This window comes from Kogia breviceps, chromosome 1 (assembly GCF_026419965.1).
Source record: "Kogia breviceps isolate mKogBre1 chromosome 1, mKogBre1 haplotype 1, whole genome shotgun sequence".
In the NCBI taxonomy this organism is placed as follows: Eukaryota; Metazoa; Chordata; class Mammalia; order Artiodactyla; family Physeteridae; genus Kogia; species Kogia breviceps.
Window position 1 is genome coordinate 114,229,715 of NC_081310.1, and position 19,444 is coordinate 114,249,158.

At 49.6% G+C, this 19,444-nt stretch overlaps 2 protein-coding genes and 1 long non-coding RNA gene across 4 annotated transcripts in view; all 3 read left to right on the plus strand.

Annotated features, from left to right (window-relative positions):
* The first annotated feature begins 368 nt into the window (after positions 1-368).
* Positions 369-1,763, plus strand: LOC136794765 (uncharacterized). The gene is made up of 3 exons (XR_010841972.1): positions 369-488; positions 1,260-1,324; positions 1,745-1,763. It is a non-coding gene; the product is annotated as an uncharacterized lncRNA (long non-coding RNA).
* Positions 1,764-7,027: 5,264 nt separating this feature from the next.
* Positions 7,028-13,836, plus strand: GPR61 (G protein-coupled receptor 61). 2 transcript variants are annotated; one of them, XM_067041585.1, is made up of 4 exons: positions 7,028-7,111; positions 10,106-10,223; positions 10,469-12,640; positions 13,312-13,836. In XM_067041585.1, exon 3 carries the CDS (start codon positions 11,033-11,035, stop codon positions 12,386-12,388), a length of 1,356 nt encoding a protein of 451 aa, XP_066897686.1. In that variant the 5' UTR covers positions 7,028-7,111; positions 10,106-10,223; positions 10,469-11,032; the 3' UTR covers positions 12,389-12,640; positions 13,312-13,836. The 2 variants fall into 2 exon arrangements, with proteins under 2 accessions (XP_066897686.1, XP_058901982.1); XM_059045999.2 differs by having other exon boundaries at positions 10,106-10,180.
* Positions 13,837-16,078: 2,242 nt separating this feature from the next.
* The window catches only part of GNAI3 (G protein subunit alpha i3), a 39,200-nt gene continuing 35,834 nt past the window's right edge, over positions 16,079-19,444 (plus strand). Inside the window, exon 1 of the mRNA XM_059046009.2 lies at positions 16,079-16,834. Coding sequence (XP_058901992.1) covers positions 16,717-16,834 — 118 coding nt within the window. The 5' untranslated portion in view covers positions 16,079-16,716. The remainder of the gene's footprint in view (positions 16,835-19,444) is intronic.

Sequence of the window (19,444 nt, forward strand, 5' to 3'; positions counted from 1 at the left end):
TCACTTATGCAGGTGCAGCCTCTGGACTCTGAGTTCAGTGCTCCTTTCAGGATGCCAGCCTGCTCATCTCTTCCTACCCAACTCCTAGGAGTAGGAGGGATTTTCTCTTGGGAGCCTTGGCCCTCTTGCCTGGTCCTCCAAGCCAAGATTTTGGGAGGTCAAATAGGTGAAAATTCGGGTCCCACAGGACAGCAAGTGCCCCAGGAGGGCTAAAGCCGGTGAGGTTTGGAGGTGAGAAGACTTTACCTGGAAACTGCAATCGACTCTTTGCAGCTCTGTGGCCAACACTGCCCCCTTGTGGTTTCTGACTGTCAGGGCGGCATAGAGGCCCTGAAATGTAGCAGTTGGTGTCTTCTCTCCAGCCCAGGTCGTCACCATCCAGGGTACCCTGCCCCCAGGGCTGATTTAGACACTCCAGGCCTACCCTTCCAGGCTAGGACATCTGACAGACCAAGCTTTCACACATGATTCTGCAACAGAGTCCTCAGGTAGGTGGTCGAGGGCTGACCATCGGCCCCACCCCCACCCCAAGGGGCCACTCACAGTCCATTTCTCCACTCCTAGGAGCCCTGGGTCTGGGAGTCTGGTCCTTCCTTGGCCGTGGGGGCATGAGAGTTGGATGGGGTGGGGGGTCCTGTGGGTCACGAATGCAGGGAGAGGACTTTGGAGGAAAGAACACTGTCCGGGAAGGAGGCCATAGGGCCCGTATCCCTGTGCCCAGCTGTGCCCAGCCTGGAGAAGGAAGGGTCAGGTTACCCTAGGGCTCAGTTGGGCTGGCAGGGCTGAGTACACGTTGCTCAGGGGGACTGTCCCAGAGATGTAGAGCAGGGGCGCCCCCTAGAGTCAGAGACCAGGCACTGCTGGGAGTGCTCTGTGGACCCCAGGTTGGGAAACCCAGCTCAACTCTTTGTTCTTAGGTCAGAGCCCAGGACCTGACAGTGAGCTGGGCAGCTGGGCAGCCCGCTCTGGAATGAGAAGCTCGGTGGTCCAGGGTGCCCTGTCCCTGCAGATCAGGCTGGACAGCTTCTTATGACACCATGAATCTAGAAGGGAGAATTTCCAGGCACTCAAGTTACTGCTCCACCCTTCACCTCCCCCACAGAATGGACATGCAGGTCATGAGTGAGAGCCCCACCTGGGACTCATGGGTATCATTTGGTCTCTACATCACTTCATCTCTGACGGCCCTGAGTTCACTCTGTCATATGGTCACAGGCACTATCTCCTTGATGACCTATGTGTTTTTCTCCTCTCTCTAGGCCTGAATGATAAGGAAAATTCTCAGCCTTGAGTTCATCCCCTCACTCTGGAACTTGTGGATTCAGTAAGTACTTATCAACCGACTCACTAAAAGACCAGAGATGGGCACATCTGTGGCCCTATGTTTCCCTGATTATTTTTCAGTCAAACTGGACAACTTATCGTGCCCTGTCTCCATAAACCTGCCTGTCTCCATGTTTTTGCTAGACCTGCTCCTTCCACCTGAACTACTCTCCTCCTCTCCTCTTTCAACTACTCACAGTTTAAATCCTACCCCTCCTTTAAGACCCATGCCACTTCCTTCAGGAAGCCTTCCCATATTTCCTGAGGGAGTGGGTTCACTTTTTCCTTTGAATCTCCACGGCACTTTGACTCTCCTTTGAAGGTTATAACTTGCTTCATCTCCATTCTAGATTGTAAGCACCAAGAGGGCAATGTTTATATTTGTTTCACCTTCGTACCATTTCTCTTACCTTCTAAACAGAGCTTTGCATATAGTAGGTGCTCAGTAAACATCCTTGAATTGAGTGACATGAAGCCTGCAGTTTGGGCTGCTGGAGCTGCAGGAGGTGGGAATGGGATGCTCTGAGGCTTCAGGCGATGATGGGAGTGTGCTCAGAACAGGAAGGCAAGGCCTGTACAGGGAGGTGAGTGGGGAGTCTGGGCCTCCTTGGACCCTTGCCTGGGGAGGAGGAGCACTTTACTGAAGAGAAGAGGCAGGTGGGAGGGCCTTGGATATGTGGTAGGTTGAGGAAGGGAGCCTGGTATTGGGGAAAGTTCAGGTTTGCCCCAGCGCCAGGTATGACAGACCCCCAGCTATCCTGAGTGACAAGCAAAGAAAAGCGGGGATAGAAATTTGGAGGCTTAGATTCTGGTCATTTCTCCTTCACCCTCTAGCTGTGTAGCCTTGGGCAAGTTACTTTCTGTCTCTGGGTCTAATCATCCGTAAAATAGTTACCTGACCTCCTATGACCCTGACAGCTCTGCTCTTCTGAGTCCAGCTGGGGGTTCTGAAGTAGAGGAGTAATGATTAGTGGGAATTTGTACATGACCCTCCTCAGGCCTAAGCACCGTCTAGGTCCTGGACCAGAGAAGGTGACAGAGTGCAAAGCCATGAAGAAGGAGGCATGTGGGCTGAGTCAGCTGTGGCCTGACTCAGAGGATGTGGAGGAGGGCAGCAAGGAGAGACAACACTCCCAACTCAGGGTAAGTAAAGTGTTTGGTTATCAGGCTCCAGGGAAGGGTTTTCAGGGACCCTCACTTTCCTTTGCTGTGCTTCCCTGTCCTCTTCCTTGTCCCAACGCCAGACTCAGTAAATAGAGATCTGGGATTTAAATCCCAGCTGATCAGCTGTGTGGCTATGAGAAAGTCACTTAACCTCTCTGAGCCTCAATTTCCTCATGTATAAATGGAGTTATTAAAACTAACTCAGAAAATTGTTGTGAAATTTCTCCTGTGAAAGTGCTACTGCTAGATCTCCCTCCCTCCCCAAGTATGGAAAAGGGCAGCTGGTACAGATCGGCCCTCCAGCCACAGGGCAAACCATTATTGGTGCTTTTTAGGTACACCAGGGGTGGGGTGGGGCGTGTGGAGGAGGAGGCTGATGCTGAGGAGGTTGGATGGTAAGAACAGGCAGAGGGGTATTGCCCAAGCAGCCCCTGATGGTACTGAGGAAGGGACACTCTCCCTGGAGACCTATTTATTGTGCAATTATCAAAGCCCCAGCAACTCTCTGGTAATTTTGCTTTGGGGATCCAGCATTGAGCCCCAGCTGATGGATGGGGGTGTGGGCAGGGCATGGGGAAGGCTCCTCGGTCTCATAGCAGGCCTGGCCTGCACCTGCACTGTGGGTGTTCCTGTCACTCTTTTGAGCCTGGTTCATCCAAGGCCCCCAGTTTCTAATCTGGTTGGGAAAGATTTATTTTTGGGTCCCTGTAACCTAGCAATGGGCTCACATGACCAGTGGCAGCTGCAAGCTGAATATACTGTTGGATCTTGGCTCCTGGCAGGGGGTGTAGGCCAGACTGTGGGGGAATAAAGGGAATGGAAAGGCTTTCACCTCTGCTTCCCTCCGACTCCCTCCTCAGCCCCTCAGCCTGGCCATAGATGGTGGGCAGGGGGTGGCTGCCTGGGGAGCAGGCGTGGCTGGAGCTGGCACAGGGGGCTCTGGACGGCCGGGTGCTGAGCTGCGGTGGGGAGGTCCCAGCTGTGAGCCTGCTCTCCACGTGGGGAGGGTTGGGTGTCCATGTGGATGGCGGTGGGTGCAGGGAGGGCGCCACGTTGGCGTCCTGGGGGGCGAGGCCAGTCTTTGTCGTGGGATCTCAGGGACACCCCTGGTCGATGCTGGAATCCCAACATCCGGCTTCTTTCCTTTGTTCCCTGTTAAATTGTTAATATTCCTGGGAGAGAGAACACATTAAGCTGCTATCAGTGTGAATGGATTTGTCAGCCTCTTTCCTGAGAGCAGGCTTTGACAGATGCAGAGAGAGCGGAGGAGGGGGGCAGTGGGTGCCACTGAGCAGGCGAGGGGCTACAGGGAGAAGGCTGTGGGCACATAAAGAGCATTCAAGGGGCTTCCCTGGTGGCGCAGTGGTTGAGAGTCCGCCTGCCGATGCAGGGGACACGGGTTCGTGCCCTGGTGTGGGAAGATCCCACATGCCGTGGAGCGGCTGGGCCCGTGAGCCATGGCCGCTGAGCCTGCACGTCCAGAGCCTGTGCTCCGCAACGGGAGAGGCCACAACAGTGAGAGGCCCGCGTACCGCCAAAAAAAACAAACAAACAAACAAAAGAGCATTCAAGAGACTACTGAATACATGGATGGACAAATGAAAGATAAACTTGTTCCCCTTCAGGATCTCATCTTGAGGGGGCAGGAAAGAGTGGGAGGGGACATAGCCCCGTCAAGAGGTGGGCAAGGGTAGGGCAGGGCTGCACCAAGGAGAAAGTTTGGGATGGAGAAATCAGACCTCAGCACCAAGGGCTCCACCATGATCCTGAGGAGAGGGGTACCCCTGCCCCCAACCTGTAACAGGAGACCACTCCTGGGTATGCATGCAGTATGGTGGGTCATGGATCTCTGATGTGGCTTGTGGGACCACCTCCAGTTTCTCCACCTTGGCCTTCCCACCTCCTCCACTGTGCTAAGCTCTAGAAGGAGGGATTGGCAGGGTGGGGTGGGAGGATGTAATGTCAATAGCTACTCCAAACCCTGAGTTCACTTAATGAGATATTGCATAGAAAGGCCTCCTCAGATTGGGCCCTCAAGAACAAGTATCATCATCATCTTTGTTGTTCTTGTTATTATTGTTATCAGCTGCTTCCAAGCCAAGATAGGCAGTTTTTCCTCTCCTCCTGCCTCTCCTGAGCCAAGATGACCTCCAGCCACTGAGAGGATGCTCTAGGATCCACTGCCTCCTTGCAACCACCTTTCCCAAAGGCTCTCTGGGAGGGGCCTCAGGACCTGGAGACTGCCTGCTGGTCACCACACCAGTTGTTTGACCAGCCAGGGTACTAGCTCCCCCAAGCCGGATGTGTATTATAGGCTTCCTATCCCTATTAGATAAGCTAGGAAGTGAAGAATGTTTGTCCATTTTATAGATAGAAATATTAAGGCACAGATGGCCAACTCACAGGCTAAGGTCTTACTATAAACCAATAGAGTAGAGCTCAATTAGAACCAAGGATTCCTAACCAATCCAGTGCTTTTTTTCCTTTGGCCATGCGGCGGAGCTTGCGGAATCGTATTTCCCCGACCCGGGATCAAACCCAGGCCCCAGCCATGAGAGTGCCGAGTCCTAACCACTGGACTGCCTGGGAATTCCCTCCAGTGCTCTTTCTATAATCCTGTTCTGATGAGCCCGAATTCTCTCTGGTTCTTTGTGGGTCTTTGGAAGGGGACCATGTCAATCTGAGCTGGGCTTCTGCAGGAATGATGTGGGTGCTGATCAGGCACAGGCTTTACCTGATCCCAGAGGGTTTGACTGATGCCAAGATGATCTTGCTGACATGATAGCACAAGGTTTGATAAAAATCACGTTGCTGTCTTCAGGTTCTAATTTGACATTTTAATTAGATTTCCCTTTATTCAGGTATATCTAACTTTGTTTTAGGCTGTTTCCTAGAAGGTAGTGGCCATTTCTATGGAATTGGCTTTAGGGTCTCAGCTCAGAGTCTCATGTCAGGCCTCCAGGGAAGCCATGGGGGCAAGGGGAAAGGAGTAAATGCTTTGGCTTCAAACAAACCTGGGTTCAGATATTGGCTCTGGTATTTACTAGCTATGTGACCTGGGCAAAGTCACTTCACCCGGGATACCCATTTCCCCATCTGTAAAATAAGGTGAGTAATGGTTTCCTCATAGAACTGGTGTGAGGATTGAAGGTCTTGCATGTAAAGGGGCTGGCACTCGTAAGAGCTCAAGAAAGGGTGGCTGGGATACTGGAGATCACAGGGTCGTGTCTGGGCTGGTCAGTGGACCCTTTGTTGTTGACCTGGGGCAGCCACCTTGCCCCCTCTGAGTTTCCTGGGTGATTCATTGTTCTTATGGCTCTTTGGGTTGGGTCTGGTAAACAATTGCAGAATTCCCTTTCTTCCCTTTTAGAGACAGAGGGAGTTCCCGTATAGGTGAGTCTCAGGGAAGAGGGCTCTGGAGTAGATATCATGCCTGAATTCCTTGTCTAGGCTCATGGCTCTGCCATGCGTGACTTCGGGCAATCTCTGCACCTCTCTGGGCCTCACAAACATGGACGCCTTGGCCTGTAGGATGTCTTACAGCTCTACAATGTTAGGATCCTATCCTTGGGTGTCAGTCCTAATCTTGGGGGAGCTGTTTTCTTCACAGTTGGTGGGAAGCCATGCCCCTTCATCTCACCTCCAAAGGCTCATCACCTGGCCTTGGACCTTCTGCCGATAATGTTCCCCAGCTCTGCTCAGTCCCGCAGATCCCACAGATCCAGACCAATCAGAGCCTTCCTGAGTACCTGCCTCCCACTCTGCCTTCAGGGAGCAGTGCTGTGCTGGTACCACAAGGTGGCTTATGAGGATGTTGGATTCCCCCATCTCCACCAGCTCTCTCAGCCCCACACCACATAAACGTACAATCTAAGAAGACAATCGGAAGGCACTTTTTGAGGGGCAAGTGCAGGGTTAGGACAAGGCCCTTAGCTCCTCTTCAAGCCTGACGGCCACTCCTGAACCTGCCCTCTATACATGCGGCAGCTTCCAAAGGAGCCAAAACTTGGGCCACGCCCTCAAGCCATGGCCCCTGCCAGACCCGACCCTAGTGCCCTGTGTCTGCACTGACTGACCTGCTACAAAAGCACCTTGGTTCTGATGTCACAGAACCATGCAATGGCAAGGCTGTCAGGAACCTTCAGGGATCATCTGTCCTATATTCTTTTTGAACAGATAAGAAACTAAGGCCAGAAATGGCAAGTGACTTGCCCAAGGTCACACAGTTAGTAACCGCCAGAGCCAGGCCTTAAACCTGGATTTTCTGACTCTGAGTGCTCTTTTTATGTCATCAGGCTGGCCAGGAGGGTCTCCCCCGCCTGCCATCACCTGATCCCAACAGGCTTTTGAGTTACCACTCCAGAAGCCTGAGAGGAGGGGGAGGGGCTGGGCCCACTCCTGGGAGCCTTGCCTGGGGGCACTGATGCCTGGCTCCTGGCTCCAGAAGTGGCTCCAAGGGGCTGGGTGGGAAGCAGGAGGCCATTAGGACCCAGAAGCTCTCAGCGCATCGTGCTCTGCCGGCTGCCTCTCACTGATCACTGCAGTGGTTTCAGGCTTCAGCAGCCTTGGAGAAGCATCAGCTGAGAGGAGCTATCACATGGGAGACGGGAGATGCTCAGCAAAGGTAGGAGTTGCCGACTAGGCCAGGAATAGGGGCCAGACCCAGGCCTGGTGGTGAATGCTGAGGTACTGTACAGAAGGGTACAGCCCATCCTACCTTACTGTGGGCAGTTTTGTCAGGGGATGGGCCCCCAGGTATCCCGAAGGCAATATTGGGGTGTGGGCATCTCTGAAGCCTAGAGATGGGGGTTGATCTGCTGCTGCCAGCAGGAGTACCCACATCCTGCAGGCAGACAGGGTTCCTCATCTATCTTGCTCTGTGTCATAGAAGTGGGTCCCCTTCATCCTAGGAATGAATCCTTTGGCATCCAGGCCGACGGGCAACTCTGTGTCCTGGTCATGGGCAACTCTCCTGGGGAGAGGTGCTGCAGCCCCCTGAAAATCTTTCCTGGCTTAGGAGGGGCATGCTGTTTTCTGAAGGGAGGCCAGTCTCAGGTCCTTGGGATGGAGGCTCTGTATCTAAGAAAGAGGTGTATGTGAATCCCAACACCTCTGTGGCCTTGGGCTGGGCACTTATGTACATCTTGCATCCTGAGACACAGATGTTTGTAACTTGACCATACTCCTGCTAGAGGCCCAGACCCCAGCTCCTAGGGTGGCAAAGCCTTCCAGGTACTGAGAAGTCCTAGAGGTGAGGGAAGGGTTGCTGGAAGGGAGCAGAGGGAGGACAAGAGTGTCCGAGAAGGCATGATGATATGAGCTAGGAATGGAGTGAGGCTCCCTGGGCTTCCCCTGTGAAACTGTTACCACAGCCCTCTCAGGCTTTACCCTGGTCCATCAGCGAGGAAGTGCTGGGGAGCAGGTATATTGGCTCTTCTGTTAGGAGGTAAATGGGAATACTGGAATTTAGGGGTCAGTGCAGAGATACTGGCAAGGCTGAGGGGGTGAAAAAGAGAAATGTCCAATGCCTTCTTGCCTAGGGCTCCATCATGGTTGTACAGCACCCCTCCATCTCCACGTGGAAACCACGTCTGCTTCCCGCAGTCTGGGACCCTGGGTGAGCCCTGCTGGCAGACACTTGATGTCCATGCAGACATGGTGGGCCTTGACTCCTTTAGCTTCCAGGGCCTCAGAGTCACGTCTTCTGGGCCCCACTCCCAGGTAGAAGGAATGCGGGAGTCATGGCATAGAGAGTAAGGGGCAAGGTTGCCTCCCCTGGTGTTTCGTTCCACATTTTTTTCTGGCAGATTGTCTTATGAGAAGGGTCTGTACTTCTGGGCCCTCTCTTTACCTTCTCTGCAGACCGAGTGGCGATATGACACGTGCTGTCTCTTATCCCTGAGGAGAGGCACGTCTCTAGGTAGTTGTCCAAAGTTAGGGCTGCCTCAAGTCCAGGAGCCTGAGTTACTCGTTCCAGAAGACAGGCCCCTGGCTGGCACACAACTGATGGACTGAGTGTTCTTGGAGCATGTCCTATGGGGCAGAGATTCAACTGATCAATTTGAATTTGATTCAGGTCACAAAATTGTACTGAGCACCTATCGCATGCATGGCATGCTAGAAGTTAAATTAGTGCAAGGTTGGTGGTAATGCCAAAAACCAAGGGTGATTGTAAGGCTGTAGCAATGGAAGGGCAAGAGGACCCGTTTGCCCCAAGTGGGCCCCTTTACTGCAGTCAGAGAAATGATGGGTTTTTAACTGAGCAGCCACCAGGCCCTCCATAGCCTGGGAACTCCCTGAGCCAGCAAATGTTGTCATATATGGGAACCTTAGAGGTTGTCCAGTTCAAACCTCTCATTTTACAAATGAGGAAACTGACCCAGGAAACTTCTGGCTTGTCTGCAGAAAGCCCATCAGACTTGGCATGTCCACAGTTTGCCTCTAATTTTGATACCTTAGTACACTATGCTGAGGGAATCTGGACTTCAAGAATGGCATATGGGGGCTTCCCTGGTGGCGCAGTGGTTGAGAGTCCGCCTGCCGATGCAGGGGACGCGGGTTCGTGCCCCGGTCCGGGAAGGTCCCACATGCCACGGAGCGGCTGGGCCTGCGCGTCCGGAGCCTGTGCTCCGCAAAGGGAGAGGCCAGAACAGTGAGAGGCCCGCGTACCACACACACACAAAAAAAGAATGGCATATGGAAATAAAAAAAATTAAAATTATAGCTGACCCTTGAACAATGTGAGGGTTAGTGGTGCTGACCTGTTGAGCAGTGGAAAATCCAGGTATAATCTATAGTTAGCCTTCTGTCTTGCAGTTCTTCTGAATCTGCAGTTCCACTTCTGCAGATTCAACCTATTGCTGATGGGATCCTGTAGTACTGTAGTATTTACTACTGAAAAAAATCTGCATGTAAGTGGACTCCTACAATTCAAACTCATGTTGTTCAAGGGTCAACTGTACATTGAGCAACTTATTTCAATTCTGTGGAAACTCAGCATGGATAATGAGACACGTCAAACAGCTTTGAGCAGGAGAAATGAGAGACACTGAACACTCAGACTCTGCCCCTTGCCAGTTTCTTCTAGTTTTCCTCTCTGCTTTATGCTCAACCACCTCTACCCCTCCATACCTCTTACACAGATGTCTACTCCTCCCTCCTTGTTCTGGGACTGTGGTAACAGTCCAGGAACAGGAGGGTTTTGGCCAGGGGTCCTGTGATGATCCGCTCCAATGACCCAAGATCCAGGACCCCGGGAAGTGGGAGGTTAGGAGCAGCTCCTCTCCTACCTGTGGGGGAACAGTGACCTTGGGAAGTTAATGAGTGGGTGGAGAAGGGCAGCTTTCATATGACTTATGCCCTTCTGGCTTTGGGAGCAGTGGAGCCCAGATGAGCTGAGCTCCCAGTTTCCCTCCACCTGGGATGTTTTGTTTTCACTGGTCCTTCTCAACACTCCCAAAGTGGCAGCTTTTTGTCTTGGGGATGGTGATGTCTGAGCACACTAATGCACAGTGCACAGTCCTTCCCCCTTTCAGGTAATCTCTGTCTAGTGGTGAGAGACATTTTTAGAGACGGTTCAAATTCAACAACTATTTACTGAATGTCTATTATGTTGCAGCCACTGTGGAGGGCACCATCAAACACAATATGGCACAGTGGGCTGGAGTACTGACCCTGGATCCATGCCTCCCAGGTGCGTACCTGAACCTTGCTACCTACTAGCTGTGTGACCTTTGGTAAGTTACTTTACCTCTGCAAGCCCCAGTTTTATTGATTGCAAAATGGGGATAAGAATAACATCTACCTCATAGGGTTGCATAAGGATTAAAATGAGTTAATATACATAGAGTGCTTAGAACAGGGCCTGGTATGTGGAAAGCACCATAGACATGTTACTGCTTATTATTAGCATTTTTATTAATAAATCCTGCAGCATCTTCCAAACAGTTGTGAAGTAGGTATTATTCCCTTCATTTTACAGATGCCTTTATGAGGAAACTGAAGTTCAGAAGAGTTAGTAGTTCCCAGACCTAGGACTGGAAACCAGATCTCGTGCTCCTCCTCCTCCCCAACAGCTCCTGCCATTCTGAGGAGACAAGAAATCAGGAAATTTGCATAAGCAACCTTAAAACTGGGGCGCTATCCCAGAGCTCAGCAGGACCCTGGGAAAGGGAGACAGAGGATTTAGAGTCCCTGGATAACAGTCCTTGAAAGGGGAGAAGGGTGTGGAGAAGAGAGGAAAGGAGCTGGAGACCACTCAGAAGATGGAATGTTGAGTGGGTGAGGCTCCTGCATCTCTCATGCTCCTGCTTCCTTGCAGTCACCAAGGTGGACCCGGAGCTGCCTCCTGAGCCCTCAGTCCCCGGCCTTGAGGGCTGGCAAGAGCCTGCCCGAGAGGCTCCAGCAGGAGGCGCTCTCTCCCCACCCCAACCCGCACACACAAAATTGGGAAGCCTGGGCCTGGGCTCGCCATCCCAGGGTCACTGGACTAGGATGGGGGATGGGCCTGTGACAAGAGGTGCCCTGGGTGTCCTCTTTCGGCCCCATGGAGTCCTCCCCCATCCCCCCGTCATCAGGGAACTCTTCCACTCTAGGGAGGGTCCCTCAAACCCCAGGTCCCTCTACTGCCAGTGGGGTCCCGGAGGTAGGGCTGCGGGACGTGGCTTCAGAATCTGTGGCCCTCTTCTTCATGCTCCTGCTGGACTTGACCGCTGTGGCTGGCAATGCTGCTGTGATGGCTGTTATCGCCAAGACACCCGCCCTTCGAAAATTTGTCTTTGTCTTCCACCTCTGCCTGGTGGACCTGCTGGCTGCCCTGACCCTCATGCCCCTGGCCATGCTCTCCAGCTCTGCCCTCTTTGACCATGACCTCTTTGGGGAGGTTGCTTGCCGCCTCTACTTGTTCCTGAGCATATGCTTTGTTAGCCTGGCCATTCTCTCGGTGTCGGCCATCAACGTGGAGCGCTACTATTATGTGGTCCACCCCATGCGCTACGAGGTGCGCATGACGCTGGGGCTGGTGGCCTCTGTTCTGGTGGGTGTGTGGGTAAAGGCCTTGGCCATGGCTTCTGTGCCAGTGTTGGGAAGGGTCTCCCTGGATGAGGGAGCTCCTAGTGTTCCCCCAGGCTGCTCACTCCAATGGAGCCACAGTGCCTACTGCCAGCTTTTTGTGGTGGTCTTTGCTGTCCTTTACTTCTTGTTGCCCCTGCTCCTCATCCTAGTGGTCTACTGCAGCATGTTCCGAGTAGCCCGAGTGGCTGCCATGCAGCACGGACCGCTGCCCACGTGGATGGAGACCCCCCGGCAACGCTCCGAGTCTCTCAGCAGCCGCTCCACCATGGTCACCAGCTCGGGGGCCCCCCAGACCACCCCACACCGGACGTTTGGGGGAGGGAAGGCAGCAGTGGTCCTCCTGGCTGTAGGGGGACAGTTCCTGCTCTGTTGGTTGCCCTACTTTTCTTTTCACCTCTACGTCGCCCTGAGTGCTCAGCCCATTTTGACTGGGCAGGTGGAGAATGTGGTGACCTGGATTGGCTACTTCTGCTTCACTTCCAACCCTTTCTTCTATGGATGTCTCAATCGGCAGATCCGGGGGGAGCTTAGCAAGCAGTTTGTCTGCTTCTTCAAGCAAGCACCAGAGGAGGAGCTGAGGCTGCCTAGCCGGGAGGGCTCCATTGAGGAGAACTTCCTGCAGTTTCTTCAGGGCACTGGCTGTCCCACAGAGTCCTGGGTTTCCCGACCTATACCCAGCCCCAAGCAGGAGCCACCTGCTGTTGACTTTCGAATCCCCGGCCAGATAGCTGAGGAGACCTCTGAGTTCCTGGAGCAACAACTCACCAGCGACATCATCATGTCGGACAGCTACCTCCATCCTAACCCCTCACCACGACTGGAGTCCTGATGGGCTGCTGGACACTTGGAGGGAGATGGGGCTAAGGGCCGGTTATGACCGCAAGGAACTCCTTGTGGGATCACCTTTTCCCAGCTAGCTGGGACTGGGGATCTCTGCACACAGCTTTCGCTTAGTGTTTCCTGGGTCAGGAACAGAGCCAACTGGATGGATATGTGGCAAAAGCCTTGGACATGGCTGTGAGCCTTGACTACTTGGGGAGGGAACCTGGTGAGATGGTGACGAGAGTAAAGGGTCAAGAAGGTGAGATGATGCCTCTCAACCAATGAACTTTCCATGACTCAGGAAGCAGGGAAACTCTAAGGGTAGGAGTTGGAAGATATAGGGCAGCAGACCAGGCTTGGAGTTATTCTGGGGACCCTTTAGGATCTTTCATTTTTCAGTGTAATTGTCCAGGGCAGAAATTGCACTCAAGCAAGGTAAGAAAATGACCCATGTCTTCTCATTTCCTTGCTAGGTTTAAAAACAACTAAATTACAGCCAAGTGTTTCCTTTGAATTAATAGATTTTTTTTTCTAGTTTTAAACCTGAGGTTTCCTTAAAGAGAGAGGACCAGCTGGGTATATTCCTTTCTTGAGTTTGGCCAAGCAAGGGGAAATAGCAATCAGGGCACACAGAGTAGAAGAGAGGAAAGCTGACTGCAGCTCTCTCTCTCCCATCCTCCAGGAACAGCCTTTCTGTTGTATTTTTCAGTTTCTCTTTTGGACATGGGACATCAAGTTTGGGTCCCGACCTTAGCAGAGGCAAGAATAAAGCAGAATGGTTTTTCTCTTTGTCTTTTAGGATGAAGAAGTGGAAAGATTGGGGGTTGGATGGCTGAAGGTGGGGGTTAGCACTTGAATCGCTAAGGTGGTTGGATACAGAGAGGCCTGTAATAACCCAGACCAATAATACTGTAAATCTTTTTTTTCCAGAGCTGGCCTCCCTGATCTCTCTCCTCATGACAGCAACCCATCGCCAGCCCTCTGGACAATCGGGTACAAGAGATTAAGGTTGGGAATGGGAAAGGTGTGGTTTCCATAGTTCATTAAATGCCTCCCTACTCCCATTCATCGCTCTCAAAATTAGCTTCAGTGACAAAGACTTAAATCTCTCTCCTATCTGCAGCCCTGGGTTGGAGAGGGGGCACGGGAGTTGGGCTCAGCTGTTCACTGATTGAGACTGTAGGAACTGTGTTGGGTGGTCTTGGTGGTGGTATATTCAAGGGAGGGGGAATAATCGCAAACTGGACAGGACACCCATCTGGGACTACCCGTCCGCCCACTTCCCTCTATTCAATCAGGTCACATTAGAGAGTTGAGGCAGGACCACATGGTGGTGTGATCTGTATTTGAACAAATTCCTGGCTTAACTGAGCATCAAAGAGGAAGATGGTTTGGTGGGAGTGGGATAGTTTCCCCTCTGAACAGTTAATAAATAATTTTTATTATAAAAAGTTATGCTGATATCAACATTGACTCCTTCAGTTCAACTCAGTGCATGATAGTTGAATACCCTATTCTCTGGGACTCACACAGAGGATTTGGAGTCACTGCCTTCAAGGAGTTCACAGTCTAATTTGATCAGGTACCTTGTATTTTGACAGAGCATTTACATATGGTAAAGCACTATGGAATGTGTTAAGAGAAATATACTGAGGAATATGTTCATGGTTCTAACTTCTGAGAGTTCAGCTTACTGCAGCAAGATGCCTATATGGAGGCTTCCTGCAGATTGAAAAGTCTGGGGGCTGTAGATGAAACTCTAGTTGAAGAAAATAATTTATTACACGAAACTGGGCAGCTTCTCCTCCTCAGATCTAGGAAATTTTCCAGGTTTCTGTCTTCCTACCACTAGACTTACTCTAGTCCAGTGCTTATTACATTGAGGAAATCCCCTAGATAATATATACACCGAGGAAAATCTTTTGCGATTGAAATGCATGTTCTCCTCCTCTCTCTCCTCCTTTAAACGATAAATTCATAAGGGAGGAATCTCATTCCTAGATGGGGGGAAAACTTCATCCGAACACCACTGATGAGATAGCAGACCCTAAACATTGCCAGCAGGTGGCAGTGTGAGTCCAGTGGAGCTAGGAAAGATGAGTGCAGGTGGGGAGGTGTGTGTGGGGGGGACATTAAACACTGTCTGGCAGCCATTTTGTTAACTTATTTTGCCTTTTTGTTTGACTTTGCCCTCCAACTCTTCCTTCACATACATCAAAGGAGAAAATTTTAAGTACAAGAATATGGCTAATTCAGGCTGAAGTTTCCTGACACTGTGATCTCACTGGTGTTTATTACAGAATTTGACATATGCTGGTTCATTTGCCATTTATTTTTCCCGGAGTGGATCATGAAGGAAATAAAATTTTCCCTTCTACTATGCTGAGAACTTCCCCAACAATTTGTCATGACCACCTTCCAGGGGTTTTCTAATCACCAGGATCACTTGGTAAAGTTCCATATGTAATTCCTAGCTGTGAAAGCCATTCCTGGACAAAATTTGACCTCTAAATCCACTGAAGAAATCAACAGGTTGAGAAAACCGTGCTCTCAAGTTATTTTTTTCCCGCACCCTGGTGGTGTTGGGGTAACTATCAACCCTAGACGAAAACCTGTTGTCAGGTCTCCCAGGTAACATCTTATAGTAGCATGGTAGAAAAGGAGTGAACTTGGAGTCAGATCTACTTACTCACTGTGTGAACTTGGGAAAGATGCTTAATTTCTCTGAGCCTATTTCCTCATCTGTAAAAATGGGGATAATATTAACCTACCTCACAGGGTTGTTGTGAGGAATAAAAGAGATGACACATGGAAGCACCTAGCCATACCTGGCAAATAGGTACTCAATAAATATTGGCTTTTCTTCCCTTTCCTCTTGCCCTTTTCCCCCATAAGTATTGATTATGGGAAAGCAGTCCCTTTTATTCTAACAGTCACCTGGAAAAGAGTAGACTTCGAACTTTGAAGAACTGGCAATAATAAATTATGGTGGATAAGGCTGTTTAAGGTGGCTCTCAAGAAATTCCTCTAATGATCATCAATCACCATATAGACCTTTCTGTTTGCACCGTACATTCTAAGGTTTAGGTTCTATTGGGGAGATAATATTTAATCGTAGGGAAAGGTTTTGGGGGCTACAAGAGTTCCCCTCCCTAGAATATATGGTGAGAGTATTTGTGGGGCTATTTGGAAGTAAAGGTAATTTAGGGCTACTTTCACCATAGTATCCAGGATTATGAGTAAAAAGGCTATATCAGTCTGGGGCTTTTATAGGGGATTTATCAACTTTCAGGTGATGCTATGGCTGACAGGCAAACTTTACCAGAACTTCCCTTTTCATGTGGTACAACAGGTAATTTTAATAGGAGATTCACAGGATGCATTGGTTTGTTTTAGGGTGTGGGACTTTGGTTGACTAATCCTGGTAGAAGTCCTAAGCCCTTAACGCAGGACGATATGTGAGCGCTAAAACTGGCTTATGTTGGGGAAAGACAGCATGGAAATTTTATGGAGAAACTACACTCTTACCTTTCAAGTAAAGTAAGATCTGTTAGCGATTTCAAGTGACCCTTTACCAACGTAGTAGCTGGGCAACTCTCAAGTTCACTGGGTACATTTTGAGAGCAGGAAGCGGTGGGCCAGAGGAGAGGGCAGAAAGGGATCGACAAAGTCCCAGGCATGGTCGGTCTTACTAATTTCAGATGTGGAGCGTGGCCAGGGCCCAGACTCTGTAATTCTCATCCTATAGATCTGGCTGAGACAACTCCGGCCGAGAAGGTGTCCTACACTTGGGCAGAGGTCCCGGATCTCCACAGCCAGAGTCCAACTGGGCTTTCTGGCCAGTGAGAAATTCCCAGCAGAGATTTCCGTGTGGGCTGCAGCCTTTTATTTGGGAATTCCCATCCCCCACGTCAATCTGAAGCCGCCTGTGTGACCTCGGAAGGGTGTTTTGAGCCGGAGAAGCCAGTCCCTGGTTTTTCCACACTTATCCAAATAAGGCAGCCGAAAAGGTGAAAGGGGACTAAGGTCGAGCGGCGCCCGGCGAGCTCGACAGGGTAGCCCTACACCACGGAACGACCACTTGACCTGCTCGTTACTCTCTTCGTTCTCCCGCTCCCGGTTGTTCCTCCTTTACCCTAGCTAGACAAGGCCGAGAAGTAACGGCCGCGGGCGTTGCCGGAAGTGTCGTAAAACGCCGGATATCCGGTTCCTCTGGGCGCTCAGGGAGCTGACGGAGGGCCGCCGCCCAACTGTAGACGCTGTGTCCGCCGGCCCAGCTGCAGTCTTCGCGGTGTGTGAGTGAGCCCGGGCCTGGTCCCCTCTCCCTCCGCCGCCATGGGCTGCACTTTGAGCGCCGAAGACAAGGCGGCAGTGGAGCGAAGCAAGATGATCGACCGCAACTTGCGGGAGGATGGGGAGAAAGCGGCCAAAGAAGTGAAGCTTCTGCTACTCGGTGAGGGGCTGGGGGCGGGGCTGGCGGGGTGTTCCCGAGGGCCCAGGCACTTGGGAGTCCTGGGCGGGGGGGTCAGGCCGGGCCGGAGGAGAGGACCCCGAAGAATCTGGAGGGCGTGACGGACGTGGGGCGGGGTGTGGGGGGTTGGTGGCTGAGGCCGGAGGGCGTGATGAGGGGGTGGGGTTTTGGGGTGGTAGGCATTAGGCTGGAGAGAGGGTGTGCCTCCATGCTGGAATTGGGTTCAGCGAAGAGAACTTGGAAGTGTGGTCCAGTAGGACATTGAGACTGTATTAGGAATATGGGAAAAGCTCATAAAGGAAGAGCTGATGTTAGGGAAGGTTTTGCAAGGGAGGGGTTGGAATGAGTTGGTAGCGAGGACGGGAGAGTGTGTTGGGCTTGTATAATGGCTTGTGCATTTGGAGCGTGGTGGTACTTTATGACAGGTTAGAGTTAGGAGGCTTGAATAATTAATATAAATAGAGATGGGGGCAGGGACAGAGTGGTCACATAGGACCTTGTCATTTATTAGAGAGTGGGTATTTCGAACTATCAGTAGGGTGGAGGAACTCTGGCTTATCCAGGAACAGGAAGGTGTGTGGTTGAGATAAATGACAAGTTCTCAGGTATAAAGGAAAAGAGTTTGGGAGCAGAAGCTGTGTGTACTTATCCACCTTTTTCTATTATTTTTATTCTCTTAAGGTTTTATAATTCCTTTCCTTGTTTTAATAAAGTGGGAGGTTATGTGAGCTGAGGAGATTTAAGGACTTGCTGGTCTGAGGTTTGTGGCATAAGATGTGATGATAATAGATTACACAGTGGGAGTTGCTGAGTAGTTGCTAGGGATGATGTGTTCAGTGGGACTGCAGTTATCTTAGGATAAGGTAAATATTGGACATATATACTATGAAAGGTGTGACAGTGACAGATTTCTGGTGATCTCTTATTATTATTATTTTTTAATATTGGCTTCAGGAATTACTTTTATTTTACCTGACATTTGTTTTAAGTAGCTTTTATGTACAGTCAGATGCATTTTACTCAGCATGGTTAATTTTAGAATTTTTGAGAGACTGGTTTCTAGATGCTCAGTAAATCACATAAAGCACCCTGGCATCAGCTTACCAAAAGATCAAGCCACATCTCTTCACCTTTAGTATTTTCTAGGGATCTGTTAGGGAAGACTAAATAAGAGTAATGGTTTCTGTGAGCAATAGAACTTTACTTTTTAAAACAAGTGATTTTTGGGAAAAAGAAGTTGCTTTAGGAGAAGTGCCAAATTTTTATGGTGTAAAGCTCCAGAGGACACAATGCACCACCATAACCCAGGGTTTATTTTGTACTCCAGGGTGTTCTGGGTGGCCATGGTAGTCTTTTCATGTTAACATGTTTGATGGTTTGTAGATTGCAGAAGCCCTGGTAACAGCTTTTTGGATAAAGAGGGAAAGTTATGCATTGGCGCTTGAGCTTTCAGTTTGAATACCTGATCTTACAGAACATATGAAATAAAATTGAAATTCCAGACTGCCACTCTCCATATAACAGTATCATTTGTGAATGAGTGTGGTCCCTGGTACATAGTAGGTGCTTCTTAAATATATACTGTTAACCAGCATGTGCCAGCTAATGTTGGACATTGCTCCTTGGGGCCTTTCAGATGTTTGATATAAACCATAATACTCAAGGCATTAGCATTATCTCTATTGATCGATTAGTTATGAAAGTAAAGGTGTATTTTCATCTTCTGTGGTTATTTTGATTTACATTCATCGTTAGAGATCCCCTCAGGACATTAGCCTATTGTGATACAGGACTTTATAAATAGTGCATTTAATTAAAAACAAAATTAAACACATGATCACTTAGGGAACTTCAAAAGCAGTAAGTAAAAACATTTGCTTTTACTTTTCATCAATTTCATTGTTTTAAGTAAGATTTTTTTAATATTCTTGAGCAAGTTAAATCAACAAATTCAAATAGGTGGCAGAGAGATGTTCTTGCTCGAACCATAACATAACACACTTATGAAATTAAAGTTATCTTCCTTGCTATTTCTGTAAGCCAAATGCACCCATCACTGTATACAAATAATTTTCTTTTTGCTGTAGAATACCTCCTTTGGTGTACATGCAACTAATTTTTACTTCATCCCTGTAAAACTATCAAACTTGGTCTAAGTTGAGATCTATTTACTTACTTTTGGGTTTCCTGGCACATAATAGGTGTTCTTTAAATATTATTGTATTTCCTTCTTTGCGGGGATGTAATTTAGCATAGTGATTAACAACATGGGCTCTGAAGTTAGACTGTTTCAAATTCTAATTTCCAATTACCAACTATAACCTTGGAAAGTTGTTTACTCAATTTCTCTCTGCCTCAGTTTCTTCATCTTTAAAATGGAGAAAACAGAGGTACTTCATAGGATTGCTCTGAGGATTAAATATGATAACAATGTGAAGTAGAACACAGTCTGGCACAAAATATTAGTGTAATGAATATTAGCCATCATTGTTATTATTATATTAGAATGAATGTTACAGATTAAAGGTACTATAGAAATTCAGATTAGTTAAGGAAGAATGCAGTATTATAATTCTTTGGTTACCTTTGGTT